General features: G+C 36.6%; 2 protein-coding genes across 2 annotated transcripts; both read right to left on the bottom strand.

Annotated features, from left to right (window-relative positions):
- Positions 1-12,482: 12,482 nt before the first annotated feature.
- Positions 12,483-13,442, bottom strand: LOC125397348 (olfactory receptor 51G2-like). The gene has a single exon (XM_048429702.3). It carries the CDS (start codon positions 13,440-13,442, stop codon positions 12,483-12,485), a length of 960 nt encoding a protein of 319 aa, XP_048285659.3.
- Positions 13,443-25,716: 12,274 nt separating this feature from the next.
- On the bottom strand, positions 25,717-26,667 carry LOC125397343 (olfactory receptor 52A5-like). The gene has a single exon (XM_087907700.1). It carries the CDS (start codon positions 26,665-26,667, stop codon positions 25,717-25,719), a length of 951 nt encoding a protein of 316 aa, XP_087763826.1.
- Between the last annotated feature and the right edge of the window lie 982 nt (positions 26,668-27,649).

Here is a 27,649-nt window from a genome sequence, read left to right as displayed (position 1 = left end):
ATGGAAGAAGGGCAGAGATGGAGAGCAAGGAAAGAGATATTTTGATTGAGGAAGCCATTATGGGGTTAGCAAGAAACCTGACACTAGTGAAATTCCTGGGAGTCCGAGGATGACTCCAGCTAGGACCCTGAGTAATAGAGGAGAAGGTGCCCAAACTTGCCTTGCCCTGTAGTCAGATGACTATCTTAAATATCACCATAGAACCTTCACCCAGCAACTGATGAAGACGGAGGCAGAGACCCACAGTGGAGCACTGGGCTGAGCTTCCAAAGCCCAGATGAAGAGTGGAAGGAGTGAAATTAGGAGCAAAGAGGTCAAGCCCATGATGGTGACTCCCATTGAAACAGTTTACCTGAGCAAATGGGAGCTCTCCAACTCCAGCCAGACAGGGAAGGAACCAGCATAGGACCAAACAGGACCCTCCAAATGTGGATGACAGTTGTATGGCTAGGGCAGATTGAGGAGCCACTGGCAGTGGCACCAGGATTTATCTCTACTGCTTGTACCGGCTTTCTGACAACCCTTTCTCAGGCTAGATATAGTAGGGAGGGCCTTGGACTTTCCCAAAGCAATGTGCCTTACCCTCTCTTAGGAGTGGATGGAGTCGGGAAGAAAGGTAAAGGGAATGGGAGGAGGGAATCGAGTGGGAACTGGAAATGGTATGTAAAATAAAAACTGATAGTTTTCCATTTAAAAAAATGAAATAAAATGAAAAGTTAAAGGGCAAGACTTTGTTCAGCTGAAACATAATAATAATACAGTAAGCAAAAGTGTCCCACTCACTGAAAACAGGATGCTTAGGTGAATTTTAAGTGTTTTACTGGTCATCTAGAATCGCGCTGGAAAACCTACCTTGAAGGTCTGACTCATCTCCCAGCCTCTGTAAACCTTCAGGAATATTTCCTCAACCTTTAGTGGCACTGGATCTGCATTTAGAGGCATAGGATCTGCATTTTCAAAGGAAAATATATTTACTTAGTTTTTTCTGATCTTAACATGTGATTAAATTCTACAACAAATATTTCAATTGTTGGTAATAGAATAACCATAAATATACACAAAACTCCAACCATCAGCAAACATTTCAAGAAGACACTTATCACAGGATACTGTTTTTCCTTAGGCGGCCTAGCTAGATTGTTGGAATACAAAAATCTAGTAAGAATAAAGCACATCCAGTCATAGAAATTGACTGATTCATAATCCATCAAAGGTGAATTTATATGTATTTCGGGTTGTCAAAAGTGAACAGTATATAGATTTAAATATCTTTTCCTTCAGTTTTCATTTTCAGAGCTGGGTGATGCTTCATTCCTGAGCAGAGGAGGCTGGAATTTGGTAAGAAGCAGAAGAAAACTTAGATTGGTTGTTTCAAAGTTGTTTTTCTTATAAGGTAGAGACAGGAAGACAAATCTATAAGGAAATTTCATACTAGTTAGCATTAGGCCACCACACGCTGCCTTCTTATAAGGACTAATGCCAATTGCAAGAGTCTTATTTGTGAATTTTGAGCATTATTTAACTCCTTAGTTCATTTAAAAAGCACTTTCTACATCTACTTTATTCCATGTTTTGTACACACATGTGCCACAACACAAATGTGGATGTCAGAAGCAAACTTTTAGCAGTCATTTCTCCCTGTGTAGCCACCAGGGATCGAACGCTGGCCACCCAGGTTAGGATTCGGCACCTCTCCCCACTGAGCCATCTAACCAGCACTTATTTCTAGAAGTGATCCCCCTAGTTTTTCATTCATTTTGGTGACTTAGAAGTTTATCATGATCAACAGCACGGTGATTTTCAGTCAGGGTTCAGACACAAGATCATAATTTCAAACAGTGACCTGCAAACATTTTTACGTAACAGTATTGACTCCATATAAAGATCTCTTGATGGGCAAGTTACCAAACAATATAAAATAAAGAAGCACTTATTATTGTGCAGTAAGGTGGTCTCAAATTATTGTTTATAAGCACTTTAGTTGGTAAGAAGAATAAACAGTTTCCTTGCTGAGCCACAGGCCCTTCCTCCAGCTGTGCCGTTCACCTGAAAAGGTGAACTGTGGGAATCAAAGATCAGCATTGTGTTGTTGAAGCAACAGGATCACCTGTTTAGGACTCTTCTCCTGACTATATTCTGAAGTTTCTAACACAGCTGTCGGTCATTTTAGAGTCTAGTTTCCACCTATCACCTCAAATTGTGGAATATTAATTAAAATTCTTCATGACACATCTTTTCAAATATCCCCAATGGGAATTCTTCATGTCTGGATGTCCAGTAATAACTTCATGCAGAAAAGACAAAACAACGTGGTCTGTGCATTCTGTGCTCAATCATTTGCTGCTCAGGACCAACATAAATTACTTTCTGAGGTATTTTCATGAGGAATTAAAAAATTGTCAGGGACTTATCAAACACATCAAAAAAATAGAAAATACTTTTTCAGCATAACAGGGAAACTTTCAGTTTTAAAAATTACACACAGCAGATGAAGCTTAGAGCAATACATAAAGATAAGAAATTAAAGCGAGATGCATATTTTGAGCTCTCATATCACAATAAGATTTACTGAGGTTTTAATACACAATTTCTATGTGTCAACCCTCATATGACATAGTCCTCTAGGAGACCTGAGCCGCAGTCAAATCTCTGAGAGAATCAAACATGTGTGGGGCTAAGGGAAGCTATCCGAACATGATAAGCAAGTACACTTTGCTAAAGTATAAACAAGCAAGCATATTCTTGTCAAATCTGTCATTACAGTAAAGCAAGTTTTCTTTCTAATAATGTTACCTTCATGGGGACAATCTATTTTTTAAGTGATTCTACAAATACATGTTCTTTTACAGACCCCAGATGTGATCTGCTTATCCCATCCCTCCTCCTCCTAAGAGGAGGGATGTCACCCAGGTTTACTTCTCTGTCACCCAGGGTTACTTCGAATCGAATCTGGAAATGGTCATTTACTGTGGGCAGGGCTTTCTTCTTCTGTTTGCTTAATTTGTTCCTTTACACATAACTGAAAGTGATTTTATAATACATTAGTTATCTACAGTTGTGTAGCAACACACACTTTACACATAACTGAAAGTGATTTTATAATACATTAGTTATCTACAGCTGTGTAGCAACACACACTTTACACATAACTGAAAGCGATTTTATAATACATTAGTTATCTACAGCAACACACACTTTACACATAACTGAAAGCTATTTTATAATATGTTAGTTATCTGCAGCTGTGCCACGTGTGCGCACACACACACACACACACACACACACACACACTTGTTTTAAACAGTAACTGTTTACTTGAAACTGGGTCTCACTAACAGCCTGAGCAGCCACCAAACTCACTGACTTAGATTCTAGATCATCAGTCTTCTGTCTCAGCCTCCCAAATGTTTGAAGTATGTATGTGCACCAGCATGCCTGGCTTAAACAATAATGTTTAAGTAGAATTGAAAGGACTTGAGAAGAGGCAGGTTAAAACCCGAAAACACAGCGCCTCTCCACTTATAAACACTACACAGCTCTAGCAGCTGTTGTTGTCAATACGAAAATTTAAAAACCTAATTTTTTTAATTAACATTTTTTCATTTATTTTTAACATCAGCACCAGATAGGGAGTTGCAGAGAATGCCCTCACCTCTAGATTTCTGCTAACATGGTTACTTTCTTCTATGATCTTTGTTTTATTGAAAATAGATTTTTTTTCATACAATATATTCTGATTACAGTTTCTCCTCTCCCAACTCTTCCCAGATCCTTCCCACTTACCCCCCCACCCAAATCCACACCCTTTCTTTCTTTCTCTTTCACTAGAATACAAACTACGTTCATAAAATACAAAGGAACTACTTTCAAACAAAGTTCCCAGTGCCCAGATTTTGTTTGTTTCTCAATCATTTAATCAAATTTTATACCTGGATCTCTTCCTTTAAGAGAAGGAGACATGAATAAAAGACAAAAACCATATTTCTGTTCTAATATATAAATATAAAATTAAAAATATATTATGTATAGTATATAAATATAAAAAACAGTATCCCTTTTCAATCTAATATATGCTTTATCTTAATGTATTATAGCAACACACATAAAGAAACACTAACTGGATTCGTAAAGAGTCACCTCTGTGCCATCACATTTTCTTCAGTGTCAGAATCATCTACTCAGAAGAACACTTATCTCTGGATTTACTTGGTGCCAGCAGCTGCTAACTCTATTTCTGCTAGAGTTCTTACCTTTTGATTTCTGTCTGTTGTCAGTCTTATTCCTGAGACTTGTGCACTAAAAGGATTTCCAGAAGTCCAACAAAGTCAATAAATTCTCACGGAAATTCTGCACTTTCTACAGTCCAATAATAATTCATGGATATCTTATTTTGTACCTAATGTTTCTTCTTTCTATAAGTGGCCCATTTGTTCACAGTTACTGTCCAACAACCATTTATTTCAACCAACTTCTTGGAATATATTCTTTCCAAATCATTCTTATCCTAAGTTACTTAACTGAAATAGTCTTGTAACAAATTAACATGGTCCTTCTTTGAACAATATGATATTAAGTATATTCTACTTCCCTACTCAAATTATTAAACTATGTACTGCCATTTATGTGTGTACAGTTATTCCTTTCCCATTTGGCTTTTTCTTCACATTGAATACTGCTTTAATGTTTATGATGCAGGTGATATGAAGAAATTACTGTTTTATCATTCAGTGTGGACTTTGTGTCAGGTAAGAGGCTATGGTTACTTTGTAATATAGTAGTCCATTTCCCAAGAGGCCCCTCAGATTCAGAGAGCTGATGGTCCCTTAGAGACAGAAGATCTAAGGAAACCAGAACTGGGACGGGGGAAAACACTGAACAGTACAATGTCCCTCTGCACTGCCATGATAATCCTGAGAATTCCACAAAGCTTGCAGGTTATTAGTGAATATTGTTTCACAAGACTGAATTTTCACTTTTGTGCCAGTTTCCCGGGAAGAGGACTGAGTTTCCTCTTGGGCTTTGGCTGTTTCTTTCAGTTCTATACGTTCAATGTCTGAAGAGAGGACTCAGTAACTAAGAGCGCTTGCAGTTCGCGCAATGGACCTGGCTTCAGTTCATAGCACTCACATGGAGGCCCACAACCACCTGTCACTCCAGGCTGCTCTGGACCCCAGGTATGCATGCAGTATGCCAATTTATGTGCAGACAGAACCCTCATACACATAATAAAGAAAAAGAACTTTTACTAAATGATGAATACACTTAAAGCTATGCTATATTAAAGTAGAAATGTATTTTAAAGTTTCAAGTGAATGTCTAGTGACTTAGTACACTATCATATGGTATTAAGGCACTTTTCTCATGTATGACTTTGTATCTCTTTCACTTGTTTTAGTGTCCTACATGATATTATTGAAATGTGAATTTTAAGGATGATTGAACAGGGAAGTTAATAAATAAAATCCACTCATTATAATTCCTATATGATCACACTTTGGCAGCTGCAAATTGGAAAGCACATTGGCCTATTCAACTTCATGTCTCTTATATTAGTACAGAGAGAGCATGTTTTGGAAACATTGCATAACAAATTCTATTTACAATTTACCTTAATTCTTATGTAACCTAATCAGCTAATGAAGGCTAATGAATCAGATGATGAGGCTGAGTTAAGTGGAATAGAAAGCCCTTGCAGACAGAAGGTACAAACATCAAATACAAAAACAAAACCTGCAGTTTGTACTTGGAATGAAGATGTTGATGATTATTCAAAGTTTTCAAATGATCAAGATATGTTACATATATAGTGAGTGTAGCCATATGTTTCGGCCTCTCTGTGGCTGCTCTCCAGAGATGCTCTTTCTCTGACATGGCCGGTGATCAAAGAAAGGAAGACCTGGGACAAAATCAAACAGAGGCAGTGGTGATGTCCTCTAGATATAACTATATTAACTTTATAATCTCCCCAGAACTCTAATATGGAGACTGTTTACATCCTTCTTCTGTAAGAGACCATAAATTTAAGGAATTGCCCATGGTGTCGTGTCACTGAGATGCCAAGGTGTCAATCAAACAGTAGTCTGAATAAGTCTGTAATGAGAATAAATAATCATTTTGTGGACCAAGTATCACTTCAGCCTTTAAACTCAGATCCTAAAACATCAGGTTTTAGTTTGTGTTACTTTAGACCATTTCTTTTTATTTTATACAATCTGGGGGCTGGAAAATTGTCAAAAGTTAAGAGCTCTTACTGCTCTTCCAGAGACCAGAATTGGATTCTCACAATCCATATAATGAGGCTCACAATCACATATAGCTCCAGCACTAGAAGATTCAATAACTTCTTCCAGCCTCTGTAAGCACCTGCACACAAGTAGTAAGCACTCACATATCTACAAATAAAAACTAAAGTTTTAAAGATATAGTTGTATTTCTCCAATGATAAAATTATTAAATATTAAAAGTTCTGTATGTGTACAGGTTATTCTTTTTAAAATATATATATTTTGTATACAGTGTTCTGCCTGCATGGGTGCCTATACGCCAATAGAGGGCACCAGATCTCATTACAGATGGTTGTGAGCTACCACATGGTTGCTGGGAAATGAACTCAAGGACCTCTGAAAGAGCAGGCAATGCTCTTAACCTCTGAGCCACCTCTCCAGTCCCAGGTTAATCTTTTAATTGCTTTTATTAAGCTATATATTTTTTTCTCTGATTCTCTCCCTTCTTCTCCTGTCCCCTTCTACCTTAACCCATGGTCCCCACACTCCCAATTTACTCAAGAGATCTTGTCTACTTCTACTTCCTATGTAGATTAGATCCATGTATATCTCTTTTAGGATCCTCTTTTTTTGTCTAGATTCTCTGAGACTGTAAATTTTAGGCTGATTTTTCTTTGCTTTGTGTCTAAAAGCCATTTATGAGTGAGTACATATTAAATTGTCCTTCTGGGTCTGGGTTACCTTACTCAATATGATGTTTTCTAGATCCATACTTTTGCCTGCAAATTTCAAGATATCATTTTTTTCCTCTGTGTAATACTCCATTATGAAAATGTACCACAACTTCTTTATCCATTCTTCAATTGAGGGGTATTTAGGTTGTTTCCAGTTTCTGGTTATGACAAAAGAAAGCTGCTATGAACACAGTTGAACACATATCCTTATGGCACGATTAAACATCTGTTAGGTATATACCCAAAAGTGGTATTGCTGGGTCCTGAGGTAGGTTGTTTCCTAATTTTCTGAGTATCCTAATATACTGGTATCCAAAGTGGTTGTACCATTGTGCACTTCCACCAGCAAAGCAGAAGTGCTCCCTTTTCTCCACATCCTCTCCAGCATAAGCTGTCATCAGTGATCTTGACCACTCTTACAGGTGTAAGATGGAATCTCAGGGTTGTTTTGATTTGCATTTCTTTATGGCTAAGGATGTTGAATATCTCCTTAAGTGTCTTTCAACCATTTTAGACTCATCTGTTGAGAGTTTTCTGTTTAGGTCTACACCCCATTTTTTTATTGGATTACCTGTTCTTTTCATGACCAATTTCTTGAGTTCTTTGAATATTTGGAGATCAGGCCTCTGTCTGATGTGGGTCTGGTGAAGATCTTTTCACATTCTGTAGGCTGCCATTTTGTCTTGTTGACCGTGTTGTTTGCTTTACAGAAGCTTCACAGTTTCAGCAGGTTCCATTTATTAATTGTTTCTCTCAGGGTCTGTGCTACTGGGATTATATTTAGGAAGTTGTCTCCTGTGCCAGTGTGTTCAAGTGTGCTTCCCACTTTCTCTTCTAAGAGGTTCATTGTGGTTGTTTTTATGTTGAGGACTTTGATATTTGAATTTGAGTTTTGTGCATGGGGATAGATATGCATCTATTTTCATTTTTCTATATGTTGACATCCAGTTACACCAGCACTGTTTGTTGAATATGCTTTCTTTTTTTCATTTTATATTGTATAGTTGGTGCTGTGTCTCTGGTGATCAATCTTCCAGGTGTCAGTAGATCCAAGGCTCTGATGGTTGCTCCTCATGGTGCAGTCAGGACCATTCATCCCAGAGTTAGCATTCCCCAAAGTTGCTGGGCACTCCCAGGGCTCAATCTGTAACCCTGGTGGTCATTTGGGCCTGCTCCCACAGAGGTTGTTTGCTTGGGCCTGCTTCTGAGCTGAGGTCGGTGGCTCAGGCCTGGTTCCATGAAGGTTCTGGTTTGGAACTGTTCCCACAGATGTCCCTGGCTCAAGCCTGGTCCCAAGGTTAATTGTTTTATATATTCATTTTTTGCCATGATCTTTACTTTATCATGCTAATTTTTTGTTGATACATTAGGGTTTTGTTGAGGAAAATTTACTTAGGTTTCTGAAAATGTAGCTTCATTTATCTTTCTTCAAGTCTTTAAGTTATGAAGTTTTGTTTAATTTTGCTCTTTATAAGTATGCTACAGTTGAATGCAATATGTCACCCACAGTCTTATGTGTTTGACCACTTGGTCAGCAAGTGTTGCTGGTCTGAGAAACTGTTGGAACTGTAGAATGGTAAAGTCTTCCTGCTTGGTGTTGGTCAGCAGATTTTATCGTTTATCTTCTAGTCATTGTTTCAGATTTATCTCTCTGTTTCTTTTATTGCTTAGAGAATTTTTACTTTTATTTGTGTATGTGTGTGTGTGTATGTGTCTCTGTGTGTGTAAGCATTCAAGAGCCCAACAGAAATAAAAACTGTTACTTCAAAATTTGCTTTCATCAATGGACAAACAAGTGTAATATATTAAAATGCACCACCATATTAGAATAACAGAGAATGATATTTTACATTCAACCACTTTTTTCTTTTTTAAAAAATATATTTATTTATTATGTATACAATATTCTATCTGCAAGCCAGAAGAGGGCACCAGATCTCATTACAGATGGTTGTGAGCCACCATGTGGTTGCTGGGAATTGAACTCAGGACCTTTGGAAGAGCAGACAATGCTCTTAACCGCTGAGCCATCTCTCCAGCCCCTCAACCACTTTTTTCAAACACTTCCATTGTTTCTAGATATGAAATGTTCAGTAGGACACAGTAGGAAACAAACACCTAGTCAGTGTTTGCTGTTATTGTAAGTGGCATTTTTCAAACACCTGCTCTTAGTCTGAAAGCTCTCATTATTTTTAATAAATCTGATAATGCTAATAATAGATATTGGAGCTCTACCACACAGAATTAATTAAAAAGTTGATTAAATTAGTTTCTTAAGTATGATGAAGATAAAATGATACCTACTGTTAAAGCACATAATTGTAATTTTACATCAACAGATATTTCTTTCTCATTTGTCTTTCAGCTAGTTTCTTACACATTATGCTGCACATCGCAACTAAAATAAACTCTGCCTCATCAAATTTTTCAGAGGATTGCCTCATGCTACAGTGTCTGTACAAAGTCACTCACCTAGGAATGGTAAGAATATACAAGAGCTGTGGCTTTGAGGAATGAAGTCCTCAGTGGGAAAGTTGGCAGTTATGCTAGCACTGCACCGAGTTATAATGATGGTTAGCTATGTTCCTGGGCTTTGGGGGACACGGAGATTCCATGTCTATACAAATGTAGAGAAAACGGTACAGTTATGTTCAAACATTTGGACATGAAAGCCCACAATTGGCCGTGTACATTCCCCAATGCTGATATGAAAATTGAGTTAATCTGCTTTCGTTCCACGATGCATATTCTCTAGAAATCCCACGATACATATTCTCTAGAAACCTTTCCATGTAGCTCAGTTGAAGTGGGATACAAATTAAAAATTTAACATACAGAATGTTACATGAATGTTAACAGATATGTTTACTAGAGACAAAAATCCTAAACTTAACAGATCCCATACAGGATCAGAAACATGCAGTTCTAATGTAGAGCAAAGAAAATAATAATTCCATCAAGATCATGAAACACTGAGTGTGTAAGATTTTCCTGTGTTCTTATTTTGACTTTGTACCATCCTACTGTGAAGTCATTTCCATATGCAGTTTCTCTGTATTCAATATACATATTTTTAAAATAAATTTGCCTGTGAAGATATCTCTTATGTGATGACTATAAATGTTATCAATGACTGTATGATGCTTATATTTTTTGTAAATGTTATTCTTAAAGGAGTTGGAGAAATGGTTCAGCAGTTAAGAGTACTTACTGGGGCAGACAGAGGTGGTACACACTTTTAATCCCAATACTCAGGAGGCAGAGGAAGGGAGACCTTAGTGAGTTAAAAGTCAGCATCAGTGCTGGGGTAGGCAGGACTGTTACACAGAGAAACAGAGACATGTCTCGAAAAAACAGCAAAACAAAATTTAAAGAGAGTACTTTCTCTTCTTGCAGAGGACCCAAGTTTGATTCCCAGAATGCTAATGGTGGCTTAAACTTTCTGTAAATCCAACCTCAAGAATCCTATACCATTTTCTGGCCTCAGTGTGCACAAGTTATTCATTTTGTGTATATGTATGCATGCAAGCAAACATTCGTACACATCAAATAAAAATAAGTAAATCTTTAAAAAATACCTCCATGAAGTCGATTTGATTTTAAAGATGTAGCATATTATAAAGTGAATCATTGCATTTGATACTCACATCTCTTGTTTCATTTTCTATTCCCTTTTAAAGATGAATGTGTTGCAAATGAGACAATAAACAGGCCCAATAAAAGAATAAACACGGTAACATTCTCTCTTCGTATATGTAAGAGTTGTGTAGCTTGGTCTCCTTGTGGGACGCCTAACAGTGGGAGCAGGGGCCATTCCTAATGCTTTGTCTGGCTTTGGGGAACCTATTCCTTGCACTGACTTACTTTGCTCAGCCTTAAACACGAGAAGGTATTTAGTCTTACTAGGACTTGATTTGCCATGCTTTTTTGATACCCATGGGTGGCTTTCCCCTTTCTGAACAAAAACAGAGGAGGAGTTGGATGGGGGTTTGAGGGGAGATGGAGGAAGGGAATGGGAGGAGAGAAAAGAGGGGAAACTGCAGTTGGATGTAAAATAAAATTTTGAACGAATAAAAAAAAAAGAATAAATAGGCTAAACAGATACAACCAAGCCAAAATTAAGGTGCAAACAATAGTTTGTGAATTTTTCAGGATAACATCAGATACTCACATTTTGAACATTTTAATTTTAAATTATTAAAATGAATTTTATATTTAAAAATGTACTTTTGACAACTATATAATATTAAAATGAATATACAAATGAGTCACTCTGTTTTTCAAGAACAATGTATTTCATAATCATTTTACATATAGCAACATATAACAAGCACAATTCAATTGCCACAGTTCCTATTTAAAAGCTATAAAAATGTGTGTGAAAATGCATGAATTATTTTTGAAGCATATCACTATAGGGGACACAGACACTCTTGAGTCTTAGCTTATCTTTCCATCTGGTTGTTTGCCTGATTATATTTCTGTTGCTGCTAGTATAGACACGTGATCTAAGAAAGCCCAGCTAATCTTGAAAGAATTGTTATCTACTCTGTGCATGACCACAGACCAAGGAACTCCAAAACTGTATTGAAAAGAGGTCTAGACGATATTAGGATTCCTAGGTTATCTGCTTCTTGCTAAAAAGAGCTTATGCTTCAGTTATCACCATTTTTTAAACATTTGCATTAGTATTTATATTTTAATATTAATGGATAAATATTATTATATAAATTACTATTGGGACATATTTAATTCAATGAGTTATAACATTAGTTTCACCTGATCACATAACAATTAGAATTTGCTCTTTGCTTTCTTTTTTAATCTTAATTAATTTATTTATTTTTTGACTCTTTGCTTTCTTTAACATTAAAATTATTAGGCTAGGGGAAGCAGTTCACTGGTAGAAGAGTTTATTTGCATGCACCAAGGCCTAGGTTTGGTCTCAGGCATCACAAAAAGAAAACAATATCCCTAAAAATTAAATTACAAAAATTTGAGGCTTCCCCTTTCTTTTCTATCCTCAGGTAGGAAAGAGATATGTATGTAAATATTTGAAATTGATGCTTAGGGGCTTGAGTTTAGGATTACACTAAGCCATGGTACATCCTCATTTCTAGACAAAAAATCTACCAACTTTAAGTACATTTTCACACATAATAATCATATAAGAATAAGGTATCTTAAAACTCCATGGTATATTATATAATATCAGAAGTAAAACAAAGTCATTATATTCATGGATAAATCATCTTGAATGAAGTTTGAGGCAGAAGTGGGAGAGGATAAACGAAAATGATTAACAATATACTGCTTTGCAACATATTCCTAACTGAAGAAGATTTATGAAGCAAATGTGAAGGCTGGCTTTCTATCACAGTGGAGAGCACCATGCTCTCCATTCACAGCCTCTTGGTGGTGCTTTGTTGACTTGCTTCTGCTTTTTATCTAGCTGACCACTCTGGAGCAGTTTACCAGGATTCACATGTCAAGTACTGATGCCTTTCTTGTCTTGGTGAAATGCCTACATTGCAATAGAACTGATTTTGGGAGAACAAATGAGATGGAGGATTCCTTGGCGGATCTGCTTGGTCTTCACACTATAGATGATGGGGTTAAGCACTGGTGGCACCATTAAGTAGATATGAGCCATGAAGATGTGGATGAGAGGAGAGGAATGCTTGGCAAAACGATGGACAATAGATAATCCTATCATGGGCACATACAGAATGAGTACAGCACAGATGTGGGATGCACATGTATTGAGAGCCTTCAACCTACCCTCACGGGATGCAATTTTTAACACTGAGAGAAGGATAAAAATATATGATACAAAAATGCCCAGGGAGTCCATGCCCCACAGCAAAGTAATGAGGACTAGCCCATATATGACATTGAATCTGATGTCAGCACAGGCGAGGCGGATCATGTCCTGGTGCAGACAATAGGAATGAGAAAGAACATGGGAGCGGCAGAAGGGAAAGAATGCTAGACGTGCCATAAGTGGAATTATCAAGATGGAACTCCTGAGCAGAGCTGCAATTCCAATCTTGGCAATAAGCTTTGGAGTGAGAATGGTTGCATATCGCAGGGGGTGGCAGATGGCCACATACCGGTCAAGGGCCATGGCCAGGAGCACAGATGATTCAGTGAAGGAAAAGGTATGAATCAGAAACATTTGGACCACACAGATATTGAACTGGATCTCTCTGGAAATGGACCACAACACCCTGAAAAGTGAAATCATTGTGGGCAGGGACATAGCCATATCAGTGAGAGAAAGCATGGCCAGGAAGTAATACATGGGCTCGTGGAGTCTGGGGTCTGTCCTCACGATGTGCAGGATCATGCAGTTTCCTGTTATTCCAATAAGGTAAAGGAAGCAGAATGGGATGGAAATCCAGTGGTGAAATTCCTCATAGCCAGGGATGCCTGTGAGGTAGAATGTGGAGGACATGATGCTGCTGAAGTTTGAGGTTGCCATTGGGCTGACTGCTAGAGCACAATCCAGTTCCACACTTATTCTGTAATGGGGAAGGCATTGACAAGACCAGAATCTGTCGGGAAAGAACAGTGAATAAGGGCAACAATAAACAGAAAACAAAATCTTCAATGCTTATGTCCACTCATTCCTCAATCCAGTCTACATCCTACTTTATCATCTGCATTTCCTTGCTAGTTAACATTAAAGTAAGATATCTCCTTTACTGCCATCAAGACCGTCCCTTCAGCTTCCCAAAGGCAAGCCTGTTAAAGCTTGCTCTGGTCTTAAGAGGGAACGAAGAGATCTAAGGAAAGTGGGAAGCAGAAAGGGTAGTAGAATACAATAATATGACAGCAGAGGTTTGAATTAACTGAGGAAAGAAAGTGAATCATCTTGGAGATTAAAAAACTCATTATTTTGCATAGTAACCTAAAATCAACAGTTAAAAAGTTAACACCTTACCAAAAAAAAAAAAAAGAAAGAAAGAAAGAGAGAAAAGAAAAGAGAAAGAAAAAGAAAAGAAAAAAAGGAAAAGAAAAAGAAATGGGATAGGTCAATTTTATCTCTTTGTCACTTAGTGATGACTCAATATATAACCCATCTATATCAAGTTATGAATCACCTTTTAATATTTTCTCTACCATAAAGATCCTCTGATATTGTGGACTATATGACATGCTTTGTATTCAATCCAGAGCCAATTCTGAAAGGAAAAGCTTCCCCATGTAGCGTTCAAATAAAACCCTAAGAATTTCACAAGCTATGAGTTCAGGCAACTACATTAGGATTCTGGAGTTCCCACCTTTTCACATCTGGTAAGTGCTACTCCTGTTACCTCACAAGCCTTCATACTGCAGCTTTGCTTGATGTTGACAGTCCAGTTTCTATTGCTTCTAACCATGTAGTTTCAAACTCACCTGCATAAGCATGGCATGGTTTCCACCTTTTCCCTAAAAGTGGAAGCTGGAATTTATAGAGTTTTTTTATATAAATTTGAAAGTTTAGGATACTCTGAGATGTACGAACATATTGAAAAGTTATTGGTGTTTGGGTTGGAATGGGAGTTTTAAGGTCTGTGGAAATTTTAACTTCATTCTGAAACTCCTGCTCTGTTATGTCTGAAATAAACCTTTCCCTTATGTAGAATAGTTCATGGACAGATGCTACCTCAAGTGGAAGTCTGGGGCATCTAAAGAAAGGCCTGGTTAGGAAATTTTTCTAGTTTAAGTTAGATGGTGCAGGAATACAGGAGACAGACAGACAGACAAAGAGGAGGGAGGGAGGGAGGGAGGGAGGGAGAGAGAGAGAGAGAGAGAGAGAGAGAGAGAGAGAGAGAATCACTAAAACTATGTAATTAACTGAGAACTTTTTTACTTCCTGAGCTCTCTTGGTTCTTCTCTTCTTTCCACTCCTCTGCTGCCTGCCCTCCTCCCTTTTTCTTCTCAACATCCATTCTGTGTTTCCTTTTATATTTTCTCTGATCTCACATGCTTTGTAAAACAGTTGTTCTTACCGTGAGTGAATGTTCTAACTCTGAAAGCAAGCATGATGAATTAATAAGGCTTTCTGTAGTCCTTAGAGAGTAATAAGGATACATGCAGGAGAGAGGCTATAACCCTGTCAGTGCCAAAGTTCCAGTTTGTGGTTCTTTCCAATACCTTTCCGCACTACTACCGACAAGATCACAGCAGGATGTCACAATTTAAGCATAAAGGATAATGAATTCTCTAGAGATTTTTAAATGTTTGTTACCAATTTGTCTGGAAAAACTGATGCAATACAACATGTAATTAGATATGGGTTTGCATCCAGAACGCGAGACAACAATGAAAAGCTTCAAGCGTGGTCTAGACTGTGGAAAAACAGACTCTATAGCTAAGTACTGTAGGTAACTAAATTTTAGTTCTAGGTAAGAACAGATAGAAAATGATTCATTATTTGGTTGTCTTCTTGAAAATCATTTAGTAGTCTATAAAGCCAATTTTATACCTAAATCTGCTTCTCCAAAGTGGTACTTCCCTTAATATTTTACTGTTTCCTACCAAAGAAAATGGATTAAATATTTTTAGTCTAACAATATATAGGAACTTTTGCTCAATGAATAACTCATTCATGAATATATTACAATAAAATAACAGCTATTTATTTTATCTCTGCCAAATTGTCTGGTAATCTTGATCCATAAATTTAGCCTTAAATGTCTCACTAGATGGAAGAATAGAGAGGTTTCCACTCCTAGTTGTACTGTGAGATACCAAATAGACCACACTGAGTAAACGTGCACAGAAATGTGAACAGCATGATTGACTTAGTTCTAATATCACTGTATGTCTGACTGCAATGGAATATGCCAATCTCTAGAGTCTGGCTTGAGAAAGTCAACAATGGAAAACAAAGAGGATAATATATAGCTTGGCACTTACTGTCCTGAAATCCCATTCATCCCACACTTTGTCTCATAGTATTTTCATTTCCCTACCAAAAAAAAAATGGTTACACTAGGTAACCTTCTCCACATGAACCCTTTCTGACCTCTGATATAATTTTTCTGTTGCCACTTCAGGACAAGAAATGGCAAGCAGGCTCCCATCTAGAAATATAGATATTTCTCCTGACTAAACTCAACAACTGGCTGTGACCCCAAGATCAAATTCTCCATACACAATGTGAGCATGATGTAATACTTGTCTTTTATATTTATTTTTTAAACCAACATTCTCTGCTTCTTTACCGTGTAGTAATTTAGAGTTTAGTTGGTCTTTTCTCGATAAGCTTCTTAAGATGCTTTGAAAGGTTGGTTCTTCTAATAGAGTTTCTGTTTCATGTAACCTTTGATCTTTTAATCTCCCATCTTAGAATTGTTTGTAATATAGCTCCATAAGTATTGATATGATGTATGAAGAAAAATATATAATTTTTACCTTCTTATTTGAACTAGCGTTTGCTCATTGTTTTTAAATATCTGTATAGTTCCCAGATGTTTTTCATCCTTGTTACTGATTTGGGATTTTATGGAATTCTGATCAAAAAAGCTGTGTGACATAATATAATTTAATAATTTAATTTTTTAAATTTCTTTGACTCATTTTGATGTGCCACATGAATTTATCCTGCAGAATCTCCATCACATTTTTGAGAATGTGTGTTCTGCAGTTGGATACAATCTTTCAGATGTCTGTCAGGTACAATTGGTCCATAGTGAAGTTAACTCTGTTTCATTGATGTCAACCTGATATTATAATACCATCACATTGACAGGAAGGTGTTGATGTCATCTATTAATTAGTACATTGTATTCTGTCAGTCTCTTTACGCCTCTTAAAGTTTATTTTATTTAATGTTCAGATATTGGGTGCATAAACATGTAGATTTTTTCAAAGCTGTATTAATCCCTTCATCATTATGTAATGAGTTCTTTGTCTTCGCTACTGCTTTTTATTTATGGCTCAATTTACCTAATAAATTCATGATTATTTTTGCTTTGTGCTGTAGTCCATTCACCTAAAATTTCCTATTTCATCCCATTCACATTCAGTCTGTACATGACCTTTAGAAACAACTGGTTTCTCAAAATCAATATATCATTTTTTAAGTCTATTTCATCACTCTGTTTTTCAATTAGAAATTTTAATTTCTTTACAGACACTATGGTTATTGATGTATGAAGTTTACTAAAACAATGTTCATGCTTATCTTCTAGCTTTATTACAGTTGAGTTCTCATTCCTTACTCTAACACAATCTTTAAATCTGATTTAGAGTTTTATTCTGGTACTGTTTTGCCTACTATATTATATTTGGTTCATATTTTATGGATTTATGGTTTGTAATAACTATGAAGGCTAAAAATTAAAGTACCTTTTCATAATAAGAAGTTACTTTGAAATAAGAGAGATTTATCATTGATTTAGACATACAAAAAGAAACTCAATATCCTTAGCCATCAGAGAAGTACAAATCAAAATAACCCTGAGATTCTATCTTACACCTGTAAGAATGGCCAAGATCAAAAACACCAATGACAGCTTATGCTGGAGAAGATGTGGAGATAGAGGAACACTCCTGCATTGCTGGTGGGAGTGCAAACTGGTCCAGCAAATTTGGATATCAGTATGGCGATTTCTCAGAAAATTAGGAAACAACCTTCCTCAAGACCCAGCAATACCACTTTTGCGTGTAAGTTCAAATGATACTAAATTGTACCATAAGGACATGTGTTCGACTATGTTCATAGCAGCATTGTCATAGCCAGAACCTGGAAACAATCTAAATGCTCCTTGACCAAAGAATGGATAAGGAAAATGTGGTACATTTACACAATGGAGTACTACACAGCAGAAAAAAAAATAATGACATCTTAAAATTTGCAGGTAAATGGATGGAGCTAGAAAACATCATATTGAGTGAGGTAACCCAGACACAGAAAAACAATTATCACATTACTCACTCATAAATGGCTTTAGACATAAAGCAAAGAAAACCAGCTTATAAATCACAATCCCAGAGAACCTAGACAACAATGAGGACCCTAAGAGAGACATACAGGGATTTAATCTACATGGGAATTAGAAAAAGACAAGATCTCCTGAGTAAATTGGGAGCATGGGGACCAAGAGTTAGGGTTGAAGGGGAAGGGAGAGAAAAGGAGGGGATCAGAGAAAAATGTATAGCTCAATAAAATCAATAAATAAAGAAATAAAAACACCAGCAAAGCTCTGACTTGTCTTCAGTTCTTCCACATGTTTTGAATTTTTATCTCTACCTTTACATCTTTCTCTGCTGTCTATCTCAAAATAATGTCATTGTTTGAAATTATCTTACTTTCAGCTTTTTACACTTCATGTGTGAATGGTTTATTTACCATGTTCGCTTTAGAGCACTCTAAATTTTTCTGCATAACTACTTTTTGGGATGAGTTTTTTAGCACTGGGTATTTTCTAATTTACCACTTGCATCACTTCAAACATATTTTAAAGAACTCCCTTGGCCATGTTGTACAAAAGATCTGATGGTATTAAGATCGCTTAACCTTATCAGCTAAATTCACGTTTAGTCCTGATTGTCAGTTTGGTTGGTCACTATCATTTTGCTATTTTCTTCAGCCCATGTTTATCAGATCTGTATGGTTTCTTCTGCATAATCAAAGACCAACTGAATAGCAACTCTTGTGTGTTATTCATTCATTTTCTCTTGCTGCCTTGAGAATAGTTCCTTTATCTTTGACCTTGGAAAATTTGGTAAAATTGCATCTTGAGATATACAATGTACTTGGATTTGGCTGTCAGACGTGAATCTGATTCTATGATTACAAAACTTTCTGTTTTTACCTCTCTGAATATACTTTCTGCCTCTTTGATATTTTCTGATCCTTAATTCCAGTAATTTGAAAACTTATCCCATTAATACTGTCCAAAATTTTCTTCATCTTTTTTTGTCTAATCTAGAATTTAATATTGACCATATGTGATCTTACTAATTCTTTCATCTGTCTAGCAGTATTTGATGTTTCCTTAATAATTCTAATTTCATTTAGTGTGGTTTTCCAGCTTGACAGTATCTGTTTGGTTTTGTAAATTATCTCTATCTCTCATTTTTCTGAAGTATTAAAGTGTTGTTCTGTTTTTTTTAAAAAAAATATTGAGCTTCTTTAAAACAATCTGTTTAAATTTCTGTATGAATTGAGTTTCTATAAGATCATAATCTGTACTTTCATCTCTTCTTATTTTGTAATTTTTTGAGGTTACAATTGCATCATTTTCCCTTTTCTTTCCTCCACCCAAACACTCCACTATGACCTTTTTGATGTTAGTTGTTATTATATTTATATGTGTATATACATATATATTCCTAAATATAACCTGCTCAGTCTGTATAATTTTACTTGTATGCGTGTTTTAAGGGTTGTCCTTGCTTATTTGAGAACAAGACTTCATAAACATGAGCTGAGCAAAGAAAGCAGCTATAACCATGCCAAAGTGTATGAAGGAAAGTCTATGACGTCACCTCATACATTCTTTAAACAAGATCTTAGTTATCTGAAAGCTCTTGGTGCTTCACATATCATATTGTATGTTTAATGATGGTTCTAGATATTTACCCTAATTTTCACAATTTGACTTTCTTAGTATTACATCCCTCCAAGAGTTTGAAACAGTAAAACAGTCTATTATTTTTCCTCAGACTATGCAATATGCTATATCTTTTTTTCAGTGAATATGCTATTAATATGTAGTTATTTTACTCCTAGAAGGTGATCTTAGTCCAGGGTTGTCACAAACCAATTGTGTTGTTCCATATGGATGGACCTGAGAGAGTATCTTGCAAAGAAGTGCCATCTCAAGAACCCTAAAACTAGTTATAAGATATAAACTGATTTCTTGTCCATGGTAATTCGTGTCTTGTCATGGACCACAGGTCCTACGCTTACCATGAAGAATCAGTGCCAGATATGCTGTGACTTGACAGCCACTTCATTTCCTAGAAAAATAAAATAGAATAAAAAAAAATGCAATCACTTCCCTATACTGTAATGTTTGTGTTTGGGAAAGAAATAGAGTGGGCAGTTGTCACTGGAAGCAGCAACGCAATCATAAAGACACCCGAGTCCAGAGTTTTCCCAAGGCAGTGAAGCACCCATACAGAGCTGAGGCCTACAAAGCCCTACCCTGCCTGCTACTGTACAGGAAGGACCCAGGTCACCAGGCATAAATGATGAAAGTAAAATGCAAGGATTTAGGTCAAGGATTACCAGATGTCACCAAAATATGTATAGTATTTGTTTCTTGGAGACTGGGACTCTTGGATATATGAAATATTACATTTTATTATTCCTATATAGTTAGCATACATGCAGACCTATGTTCACTTTCTACCCAAATTCAGAACGGGTAGGGAAACAATAGACAGGTTTGGAATATATTATTAAACACATATTAGGCAATTATTGGTTAGGTATAGAAATTCAAAACTTTAATTAAGAGTTGAGTAATATTGGATCCATCAAAATAAAGGTATTTGTATACTTCCTGTACACATCAATTATATATCCAAAAAGCTGAATAATTTATAATATACAACACAGGAAATGATTACATTCAATGCATATGTTAGTAGAAACTAGTATTGAAGATCAAGTGAATAACAGAGAATCGTCTTTCATTGAAGAACACAGCAGCCAATCAGGATATATACATAGAATCAAATATTATCTGATGTCCTGAAAATTCCAAGTAAAATAAAAGAATTCCCCTACTATATATGAATCATCTGATCAAAATTACAATCTGTAAAAGGAGCGGCAGGCCACTTTCCACCGCCCGCCAGGCCTGCTTTACCCGAAATAATTACACGGAAACTGTATTCATTTAAACATTGCCTAGCCCATTATCTGTAGCATCTTATTGGCTAATTCTCACATTTTGATTTAACCCATATTTAGTTATCTGTGTAGCACCACGAGGTGGTGGCTTACCAGGGGGATTCTAACCTGCGGCTGTCTCAGAGAGGAGAGTCATGGCGTCTGCCTGCCTCTGCTTTCTTTCTCCCACAATTCTGTTCTGTCTACTCCACCCGTCTAAGGGCTGGCCTATCAAAAAGGCCAAGGCAGTCTCTTTATTAACCAATGAAAGTAACAATAGACAGATAACCCTCCTCCATCAACAATCTGCACCTTTAAGCATTAGTAAAAGCATCAAGCAGCACAAGCACCTTGTATTTTGCTGGTGATTTCAGTTCATAGACATCTATCTAAAATACATAAAAACATCTATCAGCATTAAAGAATTTTAGTGACCAATGAATTGGTAATTTGATTCTTAGATGTACAAATAAACATTCTGAGTGCATGAGTGTTGTGTGACATTTCTTTCCACTGTGTGAAGATGTGTTACTCTGATAGGCTTAATAAAAAACTAAAAAGCACAAAGCTAGGTAGGAAGTCTTCTGAACAAAGAGAGTTCTGGGAAGAAGAAGGCAGAGTCTCCAGCAAGATGGAGAGGAAGCAGAATAAAAAATACAAAGTAAAGATAAATGATACACATAACACAATGTAAATTAAAATATGGATTACTTTAAGTAATAAGAACTAGTTAGGAACAAGAATAAGCTAAGGTCACACTTTCATAATTAATAATAAATCTTCATGTCCTTTTTTTGTGGGGTGATGTGCACACCTCGCATTCTATACATGTATTGATACATATAAGTATGTTACCTTTAAATGTCTGCCTGTTTTCAGAGCAAGGGGATAAGACACCAATAAAAAATGGGTGGGCTAGGTGATTTAGCCTCTTAAAGTGCCTCTGTGGCAGTTTCCTCAGAGTACTGCATTCAGAAAAGCTTCAAGACTGCTGGCTGAGATGGTCCAGCCTCACAGACTATTCCACTCAGGACTCCAGATAAGCCTTACACTTTTTGTGCAGAGACTGGAAAACAAATGATACAGCTAGCTTTTCTAGGACTTGACCATTAACCCAATTTTCTCAGGGTCTCCTAAAATACGCCAGTATCACCAGACAATAGAAAGCAGTCTAGAGAGCACAATATCCACATCCCCAAGAGGCAGGGTGGGTGGTTTTTGATCATTCGGTGGGTTATGGATGATTGTAATTGTTTAGGGGATTGGTTGTTTAGAAGTTGTTATTGGTAATGATCAGAAAGGAAGCTAAACAAAAGAGATTATATTGAAAAATTTCTTCTGAAAAGGAAAAGGGGAGGGTATAATATAAAAATGAAGAGATAAAAGGGTGGCTTGTTGAGTCTATTTTGAATTTGTATGGATTTCTTTATATTCATACAAGTTTAAGGGTTTTTTTTGCAATACTGTATATGTGTTTCTATTTTTATTTAAGATAATGTATCTATACAGCTCATTTTAAAAGGTAATGTAAAGTTTTAGTCCTTGAAGATTATTTAGGATAACAAAAGAATACGGGGTAGTAGTTAATTATCTATAACAATCAAACTTAAAGTCATTTTAAGTATGTTTTCAGCATCAAACAGAGATATATTTTAAATAGACAGAAAGGCTCCAAACACTTCAAAGACCTACAGAATATGACACTTAAAATGTTTGATAACGTAAGGATTTTCATGAGAGTGAGACAAGTCTGCTCCTGGCAGCACCAAACTATTTCAAAAAGGATGATGGGCATTGAAGAACCTCCATGTGGAGTTTGTTTTCTATGTATCAAAAGCTAACCTTTGGCAAGGAGTTGCCTCAACTGCTGAAAGTGTGCTGTCCAAACTGGACAAGCAGAAAGTAAAAGAAAGTGACTGCTGAACTTTGCCAAGACAAAGTATGACAATCCTTTAAAGTTCCTGCTTTACAGAAAAGTCTGTCATATATTCTAGACCCGCAGGCCAAAATAGATGTCCCAATGTTACAGAGAAACACTGAAGTGACTGGCCAGGCAGTCAGATGTTCTATCATTTCATAGTTTTAGAAGTTGTTTGATCTCCACTTTTTGTTTATTTGAGTAATATTTTATCCTTCTCAGGTCTCTGATGGAATTGAAGACAAGATAGTCATAGTTTTCTTTGTTACCAAATCTTAAAAAAATGTATAAAATGTATAAAGTTTAGAGACATAAAAGCTTAAATTGTTTATCTAAAAGCATGCTTTAAGGTCTAAAAAGATATTATTTTAGTGTGGTAATGCAAGTTATGACAAAAATGGTTTAGGCATAAAACTTTAGAGTAAGATAAGATAGATAGTGGAGTATTTTCTCTAGATTTGCAAAATGTAAATGGACTAGAATAATGCAATTTTTACCTCATAATTGGTCTTCTTGTATATAGTTTTACTATGTTAGAAATAAAACCTTTCTTGTTTATTTATACAAAAAGGAGGAATTTGTGAAATAGCCCTTTACACTGTGTAAAGGTGTGTTACTGTGACTGGTTTAATAAAACCAGTGTGTGTGTCACAAGCACTGGACTATGACTCCAATTCAGCATTAAAATATGTTATTTAGTTATCCACCTCTAATATCTTGCTGTAGGAGAGTCTTCTTTCTGTGTGTTGCTTTTATTGGTCAAATAAAGAAACTGCCTTGGCTTTTTGACAGGGTAGAATTTAGATAGGTGGAGTAGACCAAAGAGAATGCTAGGAGAAAGAAAGCAGAGTCAGGCAGACCATGGCTCTCCTCTCCAAGGTGGACGCTGGTTAGACTCATGCCGGTAAGCCACAGTCAAGTGGCAATACACATTAATGGAGATGGGTTAAACTAATATGTAAGACTTAGTCAATAAGAGGCTAGACTAATGGGCCAGGCAGTGTTTAAATGAATAAATTTCCATGTAATTATTTTAGGTGTAAGTTAGCTGGGAGCTGGGTGCCAGGAAGCGGCCTGCTGCTCCTTTTACAACAGAGTGGTGCTCCAATGTGGTCCACTAACTCTACCTGCCGCTCCTTTTACAACATTATCTCATTAAACATCTTTTTCTATATCTATGACCAAAAACATTGTTCTTTCTTTTTATTATTGATTATTTATTATGCAATAAATATATTTCATGTTTACTATTTTTTCATATTGTTTGTGTGGTGTGGTGTGTGCAAGTGTGTGTGTGTACAACTTCTTAAATTCGTGTAGGCAATCATGTAGAAGTATGCAGAGCATTTGAAAGCCTGAGTCTGGGGTCAAGATTCATTTTTTTTTTATCAAGACAGGGTATGTCAATCAACCCAGGGCTTGCCTAAATGTCTTATCTTTCTCAGTCAGCTCGCACTGCAGAAGTCTTGCTCTTTTTTCCTCTTGTGGAAATTGCAGGGCATCTGCCATAACCATCTGGCATTTACATGGGTTTTGGGGATCACAATTCTGCACTTGAGCAGCAAGGGCTTAATTACCAATCCATTTCATCAGACACACTAATTTTATTTTGGAAGCACCATAGCTTGCTTATGTTTGTTTCTTTGAAAAAAAAAATTTTTTTCTCAAAATTGATGTTTAAATACCTACTGAATGATTCTTTCTCAAGCTCTCTTTTTCCTTCCCTTCCTCCCTTCCTCCCTTCTTCTTTCCCCTCTCCAATCCCCTGTCTTTTATAAATGCCTTCTTATTTTCTTTATTCAAATAATTATTTACCCAAAATAAGAAATCAACATGACTTCCCCCATCTACAATGCTTTTAGTGTGTGCTTGTAATCAGCTCATTTGATCTCAGACTTGTTCTTTTGTTGAGTAAAATTTAGACATGATTTGATGCATTCATAGATACATCAAAACGATAAGTTGAAGACATGGAGAAAGAGGATGTGGAAAATGTGAAGATAGAAGCAGAGGCCCTGCTCATAGCCAGTGTGGTTAGCTCAGGATTATATAATTATCTTTTTATTTGCATGCTTTCTTTACCTTAATAATAATGAAATAAGTTTCTGAGTGTATAATTTCCTGTACACATTTGTATATTATATTAGCTATCATAAATGCAAATACCACTTTTGTTCTAATAAGTGTCAGGCAGTGTGTCCTAAGATTTTGTGACTTAAAGGTGGGTAGGACAAATTACTGACAATGCCGGCAGTAAGCCATTGTTAAATACTACAGCTTTGCCTCTGTATTCAATTACTCTTCAAACTCTAAATTTTAATAAAGCACAGTAAAACTCAAATTTTTATTACAATAACTAATGAATGAAGGTCCAATCAACATCCACACCTACATTCGTATCATTGCTTCAGTGTTTTTAAAAGCTTATTTGTGAATATCATAATTTCTTGTTCATCCTATGAAATTTCCCTGTGTACATTACTTGGTATCTTTAATTGGTTTTAGATTTCACTATATAATTTTGTCTGAATTACTTACTATATATTATCACTAAATTTTTATAGAGAGTATGTAAAGCACGCTAACTGTTTGAAAATTTGTCAAAATAGAGATGAGAAGGAAATACCAGTAGGTAAAGCATAGTCAAAATTAAAGGCTTTGCTGGGTTAAAAATTCAGAAGAGTGATTTACAAAATTTGCTCTGACATTTTCCTGAAGAAAATGCTGATCCAAAATTTGTTTTTAATATGGCTCCACAGTGTTAGGAAGAAACATATAAGAATATGTTTATAGTTACAAGCCAGAAAAATGCATTAAATAATTTGAAATTTAAACAGATTTAAACACGGTTGATTTTATTTAACACATACATTTACAAACTATAAGTATCTTAAATTCACATGCTATCACAGTTTCCTGTTTGGAGAAAACATAGATTTAACTCATTCAAGTTACTATTTAGAAACCACACAGCATTTCAACAGAGGGAATCCTTGATGTTCACAGGGGTTTATTGGAGAAAAGCATCTTCACGACTTTGTCACGGATTTGTTTAGTTTTAACACCATAGACAATGGGGTTGAGAAAAGGTGGGACTAAGAGGTAAAGATCTGACAGGAGGATATGCACATAGGTGGGGATGTGAGCCCCAAACCTGTGAGTGAAGAAAGAGAAGAAGCCCAGAAGGTAGAACTGTAGGAAGACACAGATGTGAGCAATGCAGGTGTTGAAGGCTTTGAATCGAGCTTCCTTCTGAGGCAGCTGGAAGACGGTGATGAAGATTCGCACATAGGAGAAGGTAATGAAGACTATGTCAAACCCTAAGATGGCAAAGGCAACAAGGAGGCCACAGACCTTGTTGATTCTGATATCTTCAGCTGCCAATTTCACAATGGCCATGTGTTCACAGTAAGAGTGAGAAACAATGGTAGTTCGGTAGTACTTTAGGCGGCATTTGATGAGCAATATCATTGGGAATGTGAGAATGAAAGACCTGAGTAAGACACCAGCTCCAAGGCAGATCATAAGTTGTGGAGAGAAGATGGTGGCATGTCTCAGGGGGTTGCAGATGGCCACATAGCGATCCAGAGCCATGGCCAGGAGGATGCCTGATTCTGTTGCCTGGAATGAGTGGATGAGTTCCATTTGCAGCAAGCATGCATCAAAGGAAATCTGTGGTATATGAAACCAGAAGATGCCCAACATTTTGGGGAGAATGCATGTGCTAAGTGCAATGTCTGTGACTGCCAAAATGGCCAAGAAAATGTACATGGGCATGTGGAGGCTCTTTTCGCTTTTGATTATCACTAAAATTAGGGAGTTCCCAACTAAAGCGATGATATACATGGCACAGAATGGAATTCCGATCCAGCACTGCACTGACTCCAGGCCAGGTATCCCAACGAGTGTTAATACAGAAGGCATAAAAACTGAGCCATTGATTGTCAGCATTGTGAATCTGTCAGTAGAACAGTATAGCCGTATAATGCTTCAACTTCTGCTCCATACTAAGACTGGGCATATTAAATATAAGAGAAAATAAACAATTAGCCAAGTAAACTCTCTAGGCTAGGAATAAGATTTGGAGCATGACATCCTCTTTTTCTAACCCCAACCATTCCCCTGGCAAAAAGGTTTTAAAAATTAGTCACAAGGTTTTGTGTTTCTACTTATCTGAGTCATTTTCTGCGAGAAAGTTAAATTCAATAGGTGGTTTATTTCTGCTCCAAGACCAAAAATACCTGATCAAAAATACCTTGTGCTTGATACTTGTCCTCTGTGAACTCTTGTCTCCTTGTGACTGGAATACACAGAATGAAGATATCACAAGAACTTGATTTTTCTAGACATGAATAATCTACCAGCGTGGGATGATAGTCAGCTTTCTCAAGGCGAGTTTGTCAGGAAGGTCTTCTAGGTCTGTCTTTCCTTACCTGGTGCTGCACGTCTTTGCGTTGTCTGGTCCTTCTGTGAAAGGATCCGCTAGACCTTATGCAAATTAATCTTCTGACCGTCCGTTCCTTTCCCAAGCACAACTGTTTATTTTCTATTTCTGCCCATTCTCTGAGAACCTGTCCTTTTTTTCTTTTTATTACTATCCATCTTTTCTGTTTTGGCCTTAGGTGGCCCTCACCTTCCATTGTCTGCCCCTTGCACATCATTTACATTCACCAAGTCCCCTCCTGCAGCCTCTGCTGTTTGCTCTTCTTTATCAGCAACAAAGTCATGCATCGAAGTTTACCATCCCTTTGTGCCGAAGTTCTTGAATAATACTGAAAGTGGTGTAGAAGAATTTCTGAAGTTTTAGTATATCCTTTGTCTGCAGCAGGGAAAAGACTTCTATAGACCAGACTTTTCCACCTTTACATTATTTTCTGGGAGACTACTTCTTTGCCCCTTTCCTCCTCCTTTAATCCTTCTCACCCAGGGCATT

This window comes from Myodes glareolus, chromosome 7, assembly GCF_982192425.1.
Source record: "Myodes glareolus chromosome 7, mMyoGla1.1, whole genome shotgun sequence".
NCBI lineage: Eukaryota > Metazoa > Chordata > Mammalia > Rodentia > Cricetidae > Myodes > Myodes glareolus.
The sequence above is the reverse complement of the archived record's forward strand: the minus strand, read 5'-3'. Positions and strand labels throughout refer to the sequence as shown.